Source organism: Lepisosteus platostomus, chromosome 20 (genome assembly GCF_059453375.1).
Source record: "Lepisosteus platostomus isolate fLepPlt1 chromosome 20, fLepPlt1.hap1, whole genome shotgun sequence".
NCBI classification, from domain to species: Eukaryota; Metazoa; Chordata; class Actinopteri; order Semionotiformes; family Lepisosteidae; genus Lepisosteus; species Lepisosteus platostomus.
Genome location: NC_142630.1, coordinates 16511366 through 16528617, shown reverse-complemented (window position 1 = coordinate 16528617; position 17252 = coordinate 16511366). Strand labels below are relative to the sequence as shown.

At 46.5% G+C, this 17252-nt stretch overlaps 1 protein-coding gene across 17 annotated transcripts; it reads right to left on the bottom strand.

Annotated features, from left to right (window-relative positions):
* Positions 1-826: 826 nt before the first annotated feature.
* siah1 (siah E3 ubiquitin protein ligase 1) lies at positions 827-16048 on the bottom strand. 17 transcript variants are annotated; one of them, XM_088614227.1, is made up of 5 exons: positions 9656-11768; positions 9182-9329; positions 8812-8935; positions 8570-8626; positions 827-4391 (listed from the first exon to the last, which is right to left on the bottom strand). In XM_088614227.1, the coding sequence occupies exons 3-5, from the start codon at positions 8831-8833 to the stop codon at positions 3541-3543; spliced, it is 930 nt and encodes a 309-aa protein (XP_088470353.1). In that variant the 5' UTR covers positions 8834-8935; positions 9182-9329; positions 9656-11768; the 3' UTR covers positions 827-3540. The 17 variants fall into 17 exon arrangements, with proteins under 17 accessions (XP_088470353.1, XP_088470349.1, XP_088470348.1 ...); XM_088614223.1 differs by lacking the exon at positions 8812-8935 and adding an exon at positions 4532-4809; XM_088614222.1 differs by lacking the exons at positions 8812-8935; positions 9182-9329; positions 9656-11768 and adding exons at positions 4532-4809; positions 15800-16017.
* Between the last annotated feature and the right edge of the window lie 1204 nt (positions 16049-17252).

Here is a 17252-nt window from a genome sequence, read left to right as displayed (position 1 = left end):
AAATTTGAATAAGGAACGTCCTTGTCACTATATTTAAAAAGCAGCATTTCTCCTTTATAGAGTGAAGAACTTTGACACTCTGCACCTTTGGAGATGGTCAATGATGTAAACTTCAGTATATAACTGACCATCTTTAAAAATGTTAATTTGACTCTTTCGAATTTAAATCATTTACTTGAAGGTTGTGAAAGTTACAGTATGCCGAAGCTCATCTACAATAGAAATATCAAGTGGGTCACATACAATTACAAAATCAGTGAAGAATGTTGCTTAAACTGGAACCCACGTACATACACAAATGTTTTAAGGTGTGTGTGATAAGTTTATTACTAATAATTATTAAGATTTTAATCAAGGGAGCAGAGAACTGCCTTTAGGAGGAAATTGACGTGCCAGAACTTTTATATTGGATTTACCAAAGTCACCCTTGCCTTTATTCTCTTGCGTTTTAAACTTGGGTTCCAGGAAAAATAATCCACATAATGACAGATCACAATCACCGTATTAGTTTAAATCCATGTGCTTAATAAGTTCTTTTTTTAAAGGATCAAGAGGAATTTATGGAAACCCAGGTAATTTTTTTAAAAACTTTTCATGCGAGCATGCAATTAAAGATTGAAGTTTTTTCAACAGATTAACAATCAGCTGGACCTGATGTTTATTCCTTAGAACTAACAGATAACATAATCTCTTCCCCATTACAACATCCTCCTGTTTCAATTGAAAGCTTCCTCATTAGTCACAGTCTCACCATACCTGCTTGGCAAATTCCCCAGGTAGCCTCCCAGTTAATAAATAAAATAAAAAAGCCTTAGGAACAAAAACATTATATAGAACGGATTTGTTTATTCATAAATACAATGAAATCGTGGAGAAAAAACTAACGAATGTACACTCCTTAAGTGACTATAAAAAACTTGAAAAGGCCCAACCGTGAACAGGACAAACTCAACTATAACCGAATGAAAAATGACCACAACTCCAGAACACCAACCAAAATCTTATACAGGATTTCTTCTCTGAATATGGCTTGCTTATATGCTACTGTTTCTGCATGAAAAAGATACTCATCCTAAATGGTTTCCACGTAATGTACTTCCGACTTCATGTAAAAACGCTATACTGTACATCACCAGCAATTCCACTTCAACAACAGAAGATATATTTTTGAACAGTTTACATCAAATCTTAAACACTGTGACATCTTGTCGCTGCCACCCCTGAGCTTCCCGACCGCCGTATTGGGTTTTAAAACAACACATGCAAGAGCAGAGTTTTTATCTTTTACTCTTTCCAAACTTTCATCGACCAATACAGTGACTTTAATCTGGTGCGAGAAAGTTTCAAATGTAACGACCCAGCTTCTCACTGCAGCCTGTAAAGTAAAATGCCAGAAGCTGAAAGACAACAGACCAAATTGACAATGAAATTCCTATTTGAGCCCCCATCTGATATGAAATGAATGCACCTCAAGCACACAAGGCAGGAAAGAAAAAGAAAAATCAGAAATAACTTGCCCAAGTTCCTCAGTTGCTGTTATATTCTGCCATGTTTGCATCCTTCTCAAGATTATGAAGTGCAAATCTAGTTAACCTAAAACTGAGCAACACCTGTGCTCAACACCACCCTGAACTTCGGGACCTGAAAGTTTAACATTTGTATTCACATCACACATCTTAAACCAGTTCACATTAACTAATTTGAATGAATTTGAATTAATGAAACCTTGAGAAGTATTGCTTAGCAAAAAATACTTTAATTTCAGATACAATAACACTGGGGTTACTGTACTGTACTTAAAATGGCCGCTAAGAAAAGCAACAGTGAAGCTCAGCGAAGGTCAATCTTATTTCATCAATAGATTATCACAATCATTTCGCTACACCTAAAGCAGCACCTAAATGTTTGAAGCAAGATATAGCCTGAGGAACGGGCTGCAGCTCTTGTCATGTTCTGTAGAAGAGAACATGCAAGGGGAGAGGGTTCCCACTGGGGTGTTACCTTCTCCGGACCAAAACTCTTAAACCCATGGATTGGCTTTTAATAAATTTTCAGCACAACATAGCAGAGTATAACAAAAAAAGGCATAACATGAATAATAACAGTTTACCGTTACCAAAGTGATCCTCCTTGTTTAATGGACACTTGCACCCCAGATCAGTGGTTTCCAGCCTGCATGTCCATGCAGATCACCATGCCTCTTCCGGGTCTCCAGCTTGCAGAGCTCCCCTCTACTTAACTGACACTTCAACCGAAGTCACATGCTCGGCCAGGGCCTTTGTTTTCAGCTGAGAACCGGTTACAGAAGAAAGCATCTGGCTGAGAGCTTGCAAAGAGGCAGAGGGATAGGCATCCCTCCAGCGGCCGGCAAGGCCGAAAACCTCTGATCTAGGAGTCCGAGTACAGATGTTCTTACAAAACAAAAATCAAAATAAGCAAACGACTCTGTCCATTTCACCACAAGACTCCATTACAAAGAAAAATGGACAAAAGCCTGCTCTCGGCAACGAGGGAAAGAGTAAAAGTTCTCTCACTGCACAATCGGGTAGTCTGTAGCGTCCGTCAGGAGAGCCGAGTCTGTGAAATGGCCGTGCTAGCAGCAGTGTAGCTCAGGTGTGCTCACTGCCCTTGAAACAGAAGCACAGGTGTCCGTCCTCAGCCTGGGAGAGACCTGGAACCACTGAGCGAGAAGCCCAGGGTCGCAGCCAGTGCAGCTGCCGGACCCCATCGGCACCCGGACCGGGCCCTCTGTGTCCAGGCCAGGGAAAATAAACACCGCACCCCATTTCCAGAAACATGCCTTTTAGAAACACCAGCGAGAACACTAAACCACTTGACATAAATAATTACAATATAGAAAAATAGAGAAATGCAGTGGGAGAATTCACAACAAAAAAAAAAATTGTAAATGACTGGAATTATGAAAAAGATGGTCGAATTTATTAAATGACAAAAAAAACTAAAGATAATTAAAAAACAGAATTACACAGAGAAAATAAAAACAAACAGCAGCAATACTATGATGTAGTGACATATCGGACAAAGACAAAGGCAGCCTGAAACTGCCTAACTTGGCTCGTCAAAAAAAAGACAACAGTATTAACGATACAATCAGTCTACAAACACTGAAGTTTAGCCACAACTTACAACAGCTTTTTTTATAGATTTTTTTTAATTTCTTACAAAAAAAGAGATGTCCCCATTCTTGGGCAGATAATTCAGTGGTTTATCAGAAGATGAAGATTGTGTCCCCCCCCCCTCGGCGTCATACATTAGCGTCTCCACATGCAGCTCAGCCAGCATTTTAACTTCAAGAACCAGAACCTTGTGGAGGGGGGGGAAGAAAAAAAAATTAAAAATCAGTCAAGAGTGAACTTCCATAAAAGTTTCAGCTTTGCATTTCCTAACCAAAATTTGAAATGATTTTTCTTAAGAACGCCTCTTCTGAAGAACTCCGTCCTCAGCCCCTCCCCCATCCTCCCCGCTGTATAAAAAGACAGACTCGCGCTGCTCGGGTTACCGTGGCAGCCAGGTGCCGCCTCAGCACATGGAGATGGTGACGTTGATGCCCAGGTTGCCGTTCTCGGCGAACAGCTGCGCGATGGAGGTGTCGAACACGAGGCAGTCACTGTTCATGATCGCCGTGGCGATGCCCTCGTGGATGGAGCGGGGCGTGGCCTCCCAGGTCAGCCTCCGCCGGTGGCCGTTGAGCTCCAGGCGGTAGGCGAAGTTCTCGGCCTGCTTGCGCGTGCCGATGAGCTGCACGATGGCGAAGAACTGCTGGTGCCCGTCGTACTTCTCCTGCTTCTCCAGCACCAGCATGAAGTGGAAGCCGAAACAAGACTGCATCATGACCCAGTCCACCGCCCCCGGCAGGTTGATGTCCGTGGCCAGGAAGACGATGTCCTCGCCCTGCAGGGTGGTGATGGACTTGTGTTGATGCATCAGGTGGGGCATCACCGCGTCCAAAGAGCCCTGCCACTTGCAGGAGGCCCCCGGGCAGGGGCAGGAGTACGGCCTGAACTCGCACAGCTCCTCGTGCTCGGCCTTCTCCGTGTGCGGCAGCGTGATCTCGCAGCCCGAGGAGGCGTACTTGCAGGGGAACAGCACCGAGTTGGCCACCTTCTCCATGGCCAGGTTGCGGATGGAGCCCAGCGGGCCCCGACAGGTGGGGCAGCAGGTGAGCTTGGGCCGGCAGTTGCTGCAGACCAGGTGCCCGCTCTGGCACTGCAGGATGGGTGGCAGGACATAGTCGAAGCAGACGGGGCACTCAAACAGACTGGCCAGGTCGTTGTTGGAGGCGGTGGTGCCGGTCAGGGCTGGGACTCGCTGGGACGGTGCGCACTTTGAGGTTCCTGTGGGGAGCGCTGTGGCGGTCTGGCGACTCATTTCTACAAGGGAGCGGGCAAAGAACGGGGGGAAAATAAATACGAGTGGCAAAGAATAAGATTACAAATAAGGTTACTTTCATAGTGTCACCTGCTGCTGGTAACCCTCCCCCGGCTCTTTAGTCCAGGTAACCAGTACTGACCCATGGTATCGAAGCAGTCACCTAGAAAACAGCCCCTAGGCAAAAAGCTTTCGGTTTGCTTTAAAAAAAAATAGAAGGAGCTTAATGGACAAAAAAAAGAATGGTTCATATTCTTAAAACATTGAGGTATACAGATCTATGGAACTGATCTGAGTGTCAATATGCAGGCCTCTTCAGGCAGTGCTCTTATGTTTGTTTGTTCTCTGTCAGAGGGTGTTTACACTCCCTTTCACTTGGGTTTCCATGGCTGCTGAGTGGCCCTTTCTTCATTTTTACTTCTGAAATACACAAGGGATATCACTGGTAAAACAAGCGCTGCGAGTCACAAGCTACACAAACAACCCCAATCAGAAAGAACGTGTGGATCTCAACTAGAAGGATCTGCTCCTTCTAGTGTATGTGGATGTATGGCACCGTACGCCAAGTGTGTGTAGGATTTCCAGCCCGACGCTGAGAAAAGGCCACCAGCGAGGCTCTCATGTTCATGGTCCAGTACTGTCCAAGTATTGCTATAGGGACCTGCTATAGGGCCTTGCGCCAGTCAGTGAACCAGAGGGGCATGAGCAGGAATGTGCCAGAGATGGTCTGCAAGGAGATGGTGTCTGTTGACACATTTGAAAGATTAGGAGGCGTTGATTTTCACACAGTGTAGCAGAGTTAACAGGAACTAATAATATTAATCTCTGGAGTCCATACACCCATGACATCTGACAGAAAATCTCTATGTTTGTAAGATTTCGTAGCAAGAACCAGAATAAAGGATATATGATCCATTAATGTACAACTCACACAGCAGCATCAGTGTTCTACAAAGCTTATAGCACAGTACATTTCAAATGTCCCAATAACCACAGGCTCCAAGAGAAGAATGTCCTCACTATTAATTAGATGTTATTAAAGGGGGGGGGGGGGTTAATTTCTAACATCCACATGTTGTTTGAGACACTGTTCTGGGAATATGCTAGCACCATGCTGGATAAGCACAAAATATTTCTGTAAGGTAACGAAGCCTGCGTAACAGAGACAATTTCGTCAACAGCGGTATCTCTTGAGAAGGTTACCCCTAGAGAAACCTGTTTAACTTATATAATCAAGAAGTTCACTTACTGAACATTCTTAAGGGTTGAGCTGCACCTCTGTACAAACATAAAAAGCAGCCTGCCCTACATACTGCTAGTTCCTGACGTTGCAGAAAACCCCCTCTATAGATCTCGCCAGCCTGTCCAACTTAAAACGCACAGCCGTCATTCCACCATGCAGAACGACAGGGAAAACCACAGTTCTAACCACATGACTTGTAGTTAACTCTTCTTCGGAAAGTCTCCCTTCCTCAGAGTGATGTAAATGTGTGAAAAATGAGTGGACCACAGCAGCAGCAGCAAAGAAAACAAGACTTGAGAGCTTGGCACTCACCGACAAACGTAAGGAATATCACGATGGGACAAGACCCAACTTTGTTTCAGGACACTATGTCCATAATTAATTTAGTAGCATTACTAATTGTTTGGGTAACTGTTTATGAAGTTTCCATTGCATTATTTTGATGAATACATAAAATGGATAAAGAAAATAGTATGTGGCTAATCATATTTCTGTAAGAATTCGTTACAACAAGAATTAAATGCAATATGCCTGAAGAAAAACCATAAATGATGAATGTTTATTTCCCTTATGGCAGAGGGGCATGAAAATAGATTTATTGATAAGGTCATTAATTTATTTTGCAGAAAAGTGTCTGATGTTATACTACAGCTTTATGAGTGCACTTATTGCACTGTTAAATCCTGAGATTCATACCTTTTAGTTTTGGGAGCTGTTTCTTAGTGACATCGGTTTGAGGTCATTGTCTTCAGATTGTAGTTTTACATTTTTAGACTAATCTGGACGACAGTGGTCAGGGTTCTGTACTTGGGACTGAAAGGCTGTGGGCACGACTCCCAGATGAGACGCTGCTGTTGTTGTAGCCTTGAGCAAAGTGCTTAACCTGAATTGTCTTGGTAAAATACCAGGCCGTATAAATGCATGCAAGTGCAAGTCACTTTGGATAGAAGGATAAGCCAAATAAATCTGCAAATAAGTCAAACTTATTGTTTGACCTGTTCTCACACCACACATGAAAACCACCTAATTTTTTCAAAATTTCAAAGGCTGCTACAGCAGTTGCAAATTATACCGTTAGTTGGATCTTGAAAATTTCTCTTCCATCCGATACAAGAGGAATCGTCCAAGATGAAAGCTGAAATTCGGCTACATGCCATCTTTAAACTGTCTAACGTTTTAGAGAATTCTTTCATAATTTTGTTCATCCCGGTCGCGATGGGCTGGCGTCCCATCAAGGGCACAGCCCTGCCCTGCCCATAGAGGCTCCAGCGTCCAGCTTCCTTTAAAGAAGGAATGGACAAAAGGTTTGTAAGCCTCGTCTTGGTCTTCAGATTCATAGTGTACTAATCTCGGTTTATTTTTACAAAACCTACTACCTTATTTAAGAAATTTGAAGTCCTTACCCCACCGACTGCACAATCTCCCGGAATGGTGTGTTAATCCTTTATGAAATGCTAGCCTTTGCTCATGCTTTGCAGTGCTGAGTGTGGTGGATGTGTTACTCTCCTTTGTAGAGCCTCAAAGCTTTTACACCTGACCATGTTTCCAGATGTGCTGTTTAAAGAGGCTTCTGTGCCCCCAGAGGACTGGCACCAGACAGCCCACTGCGCTGCAGGGAGATGTTTACACCAGGAAATCATCCTGATGCAATTATGAAAAATATTTGCATGTGCAGCAATTCGCTGGGGCACGCCAAGCGAGTACAGCATCTCTGCATGGTAATCCAAAACGAGCTGCACTGGTGATGAGAAAGTTTCCGTTACATAGATTTGCTCCCAAGACCCTTTTCAGATTGTAAGACTATCAAAACACTAGATCTACAAACTAGCCAGTGCATCACTGATCACATCATGCAAGCAGACAAAATCCAGAGTCACACATGCATTTAATACAACAGGCTTTAGCTCCCTGCAAAGCTACAGCTGCATCGATGGTTAGAATATAGCAGGGGAGAAAACACTTAGAATAAAAAAAAAAAACTTTTGGGTTGTGGGAAAAAAAGCCACATGAAGATGAATATAATTTCTCTTGTACTATGTTTGTACTTCAAATCATCTTGGAGCACACAAGGTTTTGAGTGCTCTGATCAGTGATTTTTCTTTTAACCAGTTTACAACCCTCTCCAGACTGAGTGGCTGGAGTTTCACACAGCCAGGACAACGGCCAGGCAGTGGTTCAACATTTAACGTGTTGTCTTTTAGGACTCTACCACCCCAAGCACCGTCACAGTGGCCACACTAGCGGAAAAGCCACCCTGGACTGTTTTTCGCACACCCGTCCCTGCTTTGGCAGAAGAACGCTGGACAGTCCACCTGAGGTAGGCGATACACCCCTCTTCCAGTGGAGCATCAGATGTACCAGACCCACTAAAACAGCTCACTCTTTTACAGAGTGGAAATTGATGGTTACTGCAAATTGATGTTTAGGTCAGCAAGCAGTCCACTCCCCCCCCCCATCACAAACAAGGGTAGGGCACCTACTCACTTCCATCCCACTCCAGTGCCAAGTTTCTGTTCCAGCCCCTCTGTTACTGAAGGACAGGTTCAGCTAAGAAATAGTGACAGCTGGATCAAAGCCTTGCCACAGAATGGAAGAGACAAGAGTCCCTGTCCTCTGAACTGCAGCTTGAAAGGCAAGTTCATTCCATAGGTCTCAGCCTGTTAGGATCAATGAGGCGATTTCCACAGGGGTGGAAGAATCGGGAATGGCTGGATCTGCTTGTGTGCTCCCCGCGCTCCACATGGAAGAGGGGGGGGGGAATTGGCAGGCCAATCTGGGTGAACTGCTAACTTGCTCTTTTCTCCCTGCTAGACTCCCCAGCTGAGAGGAGCCTCTCCCCCTCCACTCAAGAGAGAGAAAGAAGCCATGTCTCCACACCAACACAGCAGGGCAATCCCACTACGCATTTCAATTACAAAAATGAATCTGGATGCTTGCCTTCGTCCATATGATTTCCAATTAAGGCTTTCTTCTTCTCTTGAAATTTTGGGACCTCTAGAATGTAAAGAAGCAATAAGAGAGAAAATTGACATACTGCTACATACACGAAAAGACACTCCTAGCTACAGTACAGTTAGAAGCACGCAATTAAAAACAAGAGGCAATTTTAACAGGACTGACAAAGAAGGTAAATATAGCCCTTTGTTTAAGCTGTAAGCCTTCTGGTTGAAAGCACTTACTCCTCCTGATGACTACGAACATTTAAAACAGCATTATTCTTCCACAGCGGCACATTTGTTTTTCTGCTCTTCTCAGAAGACTTCACTGCTTCCGCTCAGCAAGCACCTGAACGTCATCTTTCTTCTTTTCAAAAGCAAGCACCAAAACAAAGGCCATGAGTCACCAATCAACCGTGAAACCAGATAGCTTTTTTTAAAGACAAAAAAAGAACTAAAACTAAAGATTCTCTGGTTCATTCTCTCCCCCCGCCCCCTCCCCCCCAATCCCATTAATTTCAACTACAACCTAAAGGGCAAACCGAAGAAAAAAGAAAAGGAAAAATGAACACGGAACAAACTCTTCTGTAACACAAGGAACCTGCTACTGCACCATGTTTTGGATGCAGCTGGGGGAAAGCACACGTAGGAGCTCCTGGCATTCTACCGCACTGTATGACATCGCGCCGGGGAGTCAACATTCACACGGCAGCATCCACCCCACGAATCTGGCTCTCTCGGCTCCGCTCGCCACCAAATGCCTTCAAGAACACACAACCGGAGGTAAACATCTCGAAACAAAACTCCTATCAAGCTTGAGAGCTTTCCACTCGGTTCCTCTGGGGCTTCAGCAAAACAGCAGTCCCGCAGCTCTGCGAGCCCCGAAACTCACCTGGGACTTCAAGCACTTTCTCCACTACAGGGGGCACGAGCAGCTCAGGGAAACTAGGGGACGGGCTTAACTCCAGCAGTCTACAAGGTGCCAAATTTCTCATTGGGCCACAACACTCTCACTGCTGTTTTACACAACCAGGTAAAGGCTAAGAAACGGTTCAAAACGTTTTTTTAAAAAAATCGGTATAATTACCTTTAGTCTTGACAACTTTGTGTCCGGATATGCATGTGAAAAGTTCAAGCACTCCCTTCCATGAGTACAGAAAGTGCACTGGAGTTTTACTCGTCATGAGGCACCAACACTCATCTCGCTTGCCATAGAAACAAAACAGCCCATAACAGAGGCCCCTCCTTTACCAAACCTCAACCCAAGACGTCCACGGTGAGACGCCCTCAGGGCGGGGGGGGGTGGGTGGGAGAGATCGGGCTCGGCAACGCAAGCAAGCACAGCGCAGCCCTGCGCCGCCCCTCGCAACACCTTCCTCTGCGCGGCTGCGGCACGGGACACCCCCGACAGCTCTCCCCCGACTTCGCCACCGCACGCCGGGGGTGCCGGCAACCTCCAAAACCCTCTTTAACACAGGACGGAGGAGAGACGGGGAGCCGGGTCACTGGCAACCAAAAACAGAGCCCACTGTAATCCTGTAAAGTTACGCAAGCTGGACCCCGACAGTATCAAATTCCCACAGCAGTACAGCCCGGACAGCATTCTGGGGGAGAAACACTGGGAGAAGCCATGGGGGAAAAAAAAAACAAACTCTGCTCATTTCCCTTGCTGGCAAAGCAAATTCCAGCACCCAGTTCTCTTCTGGTCGCTTATCTTCAGGAAAACAGAACCCCCGAACACCAGCAGCAGGAGAGGCCTTTTGTAGTGGCGAGTTAAAAATAAGTCCTCCCCTCCCCAGCTCCAGCTCCAGGATGGAGCGATCCTCCTTTGTGTGCGCTGCGCAGCCTGCAAGTTTCGAATGTCACGCTGCAGCCTTCTCACTCCCCTTTGAGGAGCAAGTCCTTCCTCTGGGCTCTGCTCCGTCTCGGGTTTCACGGCCTCGTGGCTCCACCTACAACCACCAGCCGCACAGACAAAGAAAGTGAGCTGACAGCTCTGAAGTGGCTGGGCCTGCCCCACACCGCGCCTCTCGGGGCCTGCCCTGCCTTCACCACAGTCAGGGCCCAGAAACATTCAACACAACCCGCTGGAAACCACGCTAAAAAGAAAAAGCCTGATCCTTCACCGACAACAGTTAGAGCTGAAACTCCAACAGCACACAGGTGACAGGACTAAACTTCATACTTGGGATTAAAAAAGAACTCCCTTCTTACTGAGGATAGATCAAAAATCCCAATGACCTCTAAAAGAGAAAGATCTACGATACACTGCAGAAACAAAATAAAAAACTTTTATGACTTCAGCTTGCAGAAAAATCAACTATATTCATATCAAAGTGGAAGGGGGAAAGTTCCACAAATTAAACTAAAACAAAAACAAACGAATTTCCACCTGTGCCAGCTCTTGGGGTCTGGGAGTTTGTGCACGCTTGTCCTTTTGGAGTAACTGGCTGCAGCTCAGCCTGATCCCCTGGCACTGATTTGCTCTAATCTGGAGTGCTAACAACCCTTCTGTTTTCACACCTTCAACTCCCACACTGGCAGCTACTTTACATTGTGCCTGATGCGTGAAGATTAAAACTATCTGCATTCCTCAAAACAACACGCAGGCTAGTCTGCCTCCACTCATCGCCCTCCAGCCTCCCAACCACCTAGGCAAGACAGAAGACATTAGAGATAATGGCCTCACAGTGGATGTCTGAGACACTCTAGTTAACCTCATTTAGTAGTTCCGGAAAGCACTCTGCTATCTGTAACTTTTGACAATTTAATTTCAAGTTGGAGAACATTAAGGCAGGAGAGAAGTGAAGGCTGACACACAGGTGCTTCAGACAAACTATTGCCTATCCTGCAAATTATTCATTTGCCTTTAGCAACACTCATGTTTCCTGGACACAAGCTCTCAGCTCCATGAAGATAAAAGAAAATGGAAAATTAACAAGAAAGTCCCATTTCCAACAGCAGCTATACCACATGACAAGATCAAGCAGTCAGACCTCAGCAAGATCTCCAGGCATGGCTGAACTTGGTCTGTATTGGACCAAGAAGAAGAGAGGAGGTGGCTGCTATACCTGGCAGACCAGTATATGGTGCTCTTTCCTCTGGACCAGAAATACTAAACTAGCATGGCAAGTGTGACAGGACTAAATACCGTCTTTTGGACAAAGCATTAAATCAAGAGCCTGACAACTTGGCCTTTAAAAATCAAGATTTAAGAGCTTATTAAGGTACCCTTAATAAGAGCAGAGCTGTGAGCTGTGGTGGTCAGGTTAAATTTCACTCTTGGATTGTAGTAGCCAGTCTCAATAAGCTTCCCCAGGTCACAGGTGGGTACTGTGCTTCAGTGGTAGATGAGGCAGGTTCTTGTGATGCCTAAAAAAAACCTTCAGACCCTTTAGGATGAAAAGCACAACACGAGTGCGAATAATTTGATATCATAACAGACCTAAGCTACGTATGTGACAAGCTGTCCAGATGGTTGCAGTAATGGTGAAAACTGCTCCCCCAGCATCTCTCCAAACCACAGAGTTTTAGACCATTCAGCAGGAATGTGACCCCTCTGATGTGGATTTGTGTTAAACTGGATGTGCCTAAGAGCCGGCATACATACTTTTTTGCTCTATAACTTCGGGGCAGTACGTGTAGCCACACTACAACACACATGATAAACAGAATTCTGCTTACGCTGCATGCGCTGTGGGATGTAAAGCTTAGTAGCACGCAGGGAAGCCAGGTACTTGTGAACAAAGGAATGCAAATAAGACGTTTACATAAAAAAGGCAAACAGGCTATTTACATATACGCTTGCAGAAGCCCATGATGAACCAGGATATGGAGCAAATAAGGGATATGTAACATGATGCAAAGCAGACTCCATATGGAAAACTCATTATGAGTGAACTGCGTAATAAACAAACACCTCACATTACTGTTAATAAAGAACACTTGTCACAAACTCTCCTTTTATGCGAAAAATAAAACACATTCCAGGCACATTCCCATGCACTCCAGTAAATCTTAGCATTAATTTTTAAAATATGACATTGTTAGGAGGCTGTTTGGAGTTCTTGCTAGCCTAAAATATAAATTTAGCGGTGGCCCGGTTAGGTCTTCCAGCTCTGCTGCAGGAATTTGGGGTTATAGTGCAAATAGATGTTTTTCCAGCTCAAATCTTTCCAGGGTTCAGTGGGCTGTTTTGGAGCGGACGCTGGCTGGATATACCATACTCTTTTTCAGGAGGAACAGCAAGTTTCAGCTCACAACAATAACCAGACAGCACAGAGGCGAGACTTCAAAAATAATTGACACACGACCTTCATGGACATGAATACCATGGACACGGGCCCTGACTTTGGTACAACACTGCGATATGCACTGCTCCATGTAAAAGAAATACAAGTTATAAAACAGGATCTGTCAACGTAATGTTTCTCCGTAGAGTATTTATTGTGTTTATCACTAAAATAAAGCACAAGTGGAAACGGGCATGTTTTTATTTCCTCTAAACCATATCTAATCTTTTGGAAGCTCTCAAAGGGCCTCAGTAACCCAAATCTTCAACACTAACAGAACACACTGAACATTTTCAAAACCAATCCTCTGAATTGTTCTCAAAGGGGACCTTGGAAATTCCCCGAGATATCTCAGCTGAATCCCGAAACGGCCAGCCCAGAAGCTGCACAGGCAAGACCAAACGAAAGACGAAACCCAAAACACAAACACAGACAGTTCAGTAATCGCCTACCCTGCAGCACTGAAGTTCCTGCATGAAGCATGTCCAGGCGCGAGGTGGGTGAGGGGCAGAAACCAGGGGTCCACCTTGCAAACGATGCTCATCTAACTTAACAGAGGTCTCAAAACTGAAGGGGAATTTAGGATACCTGCCATGGCCACAGGAAACAGACAAGGGCCTATATCCTCATCAGACTACATGCACAAGTGCAGTTGTCAGATCCCAACTACCCAAAGAAGACAAAACAGACTTTTCAGATAACGTCTTGCATGTCTGAGAACTATGGCTCGGCAAAGGCTGGTGCCTTTTCTACAAAGCCCAAAGGAAGCATTTACTCCCATTAAAAAGTAAAACACAAACGCCCATTAGAATACATTTGCAAATCTGCAATTCTGACTGGCACACACTTAAGTCACCTTAAGTAGCTACAGACTCAAGTACTGGCAGCAGAGCCTAACTGTACTGCAGCAAACTCACCGGAATACAACCGATGCTTAGTCAGGTGAGCGACTGATTAGAAAACTTAGACGAGGTTATCACTGATAAGCCAATACACTCAAATTAACAGTAACCCCATTTCAGAAGCTGGGTGTCAATACCTACGGCCTGTAACAATCCTTCACATGTGTACTCTCATTCTGCAGCTGCCACTCTGCTGAAGGGGCTCTAGAGCAGAAATAAGTACCACAGACAAGCTCAGCAGGGACAGTTTTAAAGCAGATGCGAGGGTGATAAATCCTCTTAAGAAACAGAGGGCGGTTCACCTGCGTGCCCAAGATTTAGAGCTGGGATGACAGCTGTCTAAAAGCCCCTGAGTCACCCACTCTACTTCAGGATGAGGAGAGAGGTGGCATGTCCCACACCTATGGGAGCTATTCATGTACAGTGGGTCCAGTCCCCTCTACCCTGAATCAGGGTGGCAGCAAGGACAACTAGCAGGGTCCCAATAGCACCCCCTTTGCAATTAACAATCACCCCTTCACAGTGACCCAGAAACATTTGGGCAGTCACAAGAAAGTGTGTCAAACAGCCACAATATCATGTATCTGCTTTTACAACAGCAAATACATCAGCAAAACAGATGGACTAATCCCTACCTTAGCAAAGTGCAATGTAATGGTGACATTTAACTACATATTACACTGTACTGCAATATGGGATTTTTACAACACAAATGCTAGTTTTGCCTACAGCAGCAACGCAACTGCCAAAATATCGTGCAACATCTTTATTTCAAATGCTTCTTTAAAACTGGCACTAGGGGAACTGAAGATCTCCCTCACAGGGGGGCAAATCTCATTTCGTTAATGCGTTCCTGGGTCACTACTGTAACCCACGCAACCCGCTTTTGTGGAGTAAATCTGAACTTCAAAGCAGACGTAATCCGCTCAGAGCATCAAACATCTCTTAATGGTCCAGATGCAATCGTCTCGGAGGACAGCTGGTTCCGTACCCGTCCGGCGCTCAGGAGCTGCAGCGTCCGTCTTACAGACGAGTACATTCAATCACCTGATGCCCTCACACATCCTCAAGGCAAGAAGCAAGGTTTCGGCTCCAGCAGCACAGGCCGGGGTAGCAACTTGACCTCCGCCATGTTGGCAGCGAAAAGACATGCACCCAAAAACCCAAACATCACGGCACCGTCTGCCGGGCTCGGACAGCCGGGCGGCAGGGGATTTAAAAACAAACCGCAGAGGGGGTATTCAGATAGCAATAGTGTTTAAAAGATTACCGTGAGACATACACACACGCCCCCCTGCTACAGGGGTATGTAGGGGATGAAAGCCATTTCTCCTGTATGAGGTTAGAGAAGAGGTCGCTCTTCTAACGCTCCTGCTGTCTGCGGTCCTTCAGCAGTTCGGAGAAACACAACGATCGTTTCCATTTCCTGGGGTTCGTCAGCCAAGCTGGACATCTCGTAGAGCCGCTCTCTCAATCGTTTAAAACAACAACAACAACCCGGCTTCTGCGGGGACCGAGCTCAGCCTCCCCGCCGCGCACGCCGGCACCCAAACCGAGAGGCCCAGCAACCCCAGCCCGCAGGACTGAGCAGCGGCCCCCCTTCCCTTCCCGGCCCGCACGCCGACGCCGAGTAGGCCGCAGAGCCCCGCCGCCGTGAAGGGCAAGCCCGTGCCCGGCTGCCTCCTCGCCGGCCGGCCGGGGCTGCGCCGAGGCGCCCTCACGGCTAACCCGGCCCGGCCCGGGGGCTCTCCCGGAGACAGCGGGCCGGCCCCTGCACACGCACACGCACCCCCGCTGTTAAATACCCCCCAGCCGACCCCCCCCCCCGACACAGAGAAGAGCCTTGGGGAGGAAGAAAAAAAAAAGCAGACCTCTACCTTCGTGCTCGCTTTTACCTTTCCCGGGCCAGGACGAGCTCAGCGACATGGTCGCGGCCACTGTAACGTGCTCTTCCCACAACAAAGCGGAGCCGCGCCGACCCGTAATCCCAACCGAAACCCCGTCCGGACCCGGTCCGGGAGGGGGTCAACCGCTTACCTCTGAAGAAATGTCTTTTTTTTACTTTACTTTTTTTTTGTCGCTTTCCTTAATTATCCCAGCAGGCTTTCCGCTCGTAATGTTTTTTTTTTACCCTTTCGTTGTGTCCAGTGTTTCTGGATCCCCACATCCACGCTGTGTGTCTCCACACACACACACAGAGACAGACTCAGCCGCCGGTCTCGGAGCCGCGCACCGACTGTTGTTGAAATACTTTTCCACGGGAACTGCGGCGGGCGGCGGGGGCGCGCAGCCGGGAGCGCGCACCAGCTTCAGAAAGCGGGGGGCGGCGCTTCCGTCCATCTTTGGCACGGACGTCACGTGCTCAGGTGTGCGACGCGGTGACAGGTGTAAAACAAACATCCCTGTATCTTATTGCCGAGTAAACGGCGCTCTAAACAGAGGGAATCGGATCAGGGCCGAGTTGAAGTCTCTAAGGAACAGCAAAGGAAACAAAACCCAATACAAACCAGGGGCGTTTTAAAGCGGCGGCAATTTTGGCGTGGAGGCGTTAAGCATTAAGTGATACTCAAATCCTAGCCGACTATCATTTTCAAAATGTCTTAACTACAAGGAAATCATACTGTATGTTTAGACTGCATGTGTACTTCTGTTGTAGGTGTGTGGCTTCTAATAAAACAAACACTAAGTTCAGCTCAATGGATCAATTAGTTGATTTAATGAAGCAAATATTTGGACATGGATATGAAAAGTAACCAGAGCCAGTAGGAACAAAAATACAGCTCAGGAAATCACAATGGATTTTCGGGACATAAACAGTGTAACAGTTGTTTTGTAACGTCAAAACCAACGTTAGTGTCTTGTCTGACCTCCCTGAGGACTAACTCAGCCCTGGAGCACTGACTCACAGTCCTGATCAGCCTCTGGACCGTAGGCTGTCCGGCTACACTCTTCCAGGGCAGCTGCTGCCAGCTGGTCAGGGGCGGCCTGTCGTGATGTCTCTTGTTGAAGTCTGTAGTAGTTTGGTCCCACAGCTGCTCTATTGCCACAGTGAGACCCTGACAGTGTTTTCCTGAGGTTGTCCTGCCTGGGTGGTCTTGCATCATCCGTTCTGGAAAATGTTCACTTCCAGCCAGGCTTGCAGGAATGGAAGAGCTGTTTCCTCAAGCTCTTTCTTCCTCAGCAGTAGGTTTGTGGTCAACCTGAACCGAAGGTGACCTGGTGTTAAAGGAGACTCCTCTGCACATCACCACACCTCCACCACTCCAGCAGTTTGTCTTCAACAGTCAACATAAGGCTCATGAAGGTGTCTCCACACACCTTGTCTTCCATCAGTCTTACAAGAGCCCAACAGGAGCGGAGTGGTGGCTCTGTGTCTCAGGATCTGCGCCTGTGGCTGGAAGGTTACCAGTTCAAATCCTGCAGCCGGCAGAGGAATCCTACTCCGTTGCGCCCCCGAGCAAGGCCCTTAACCCCAACTGCTCCAGGGGCG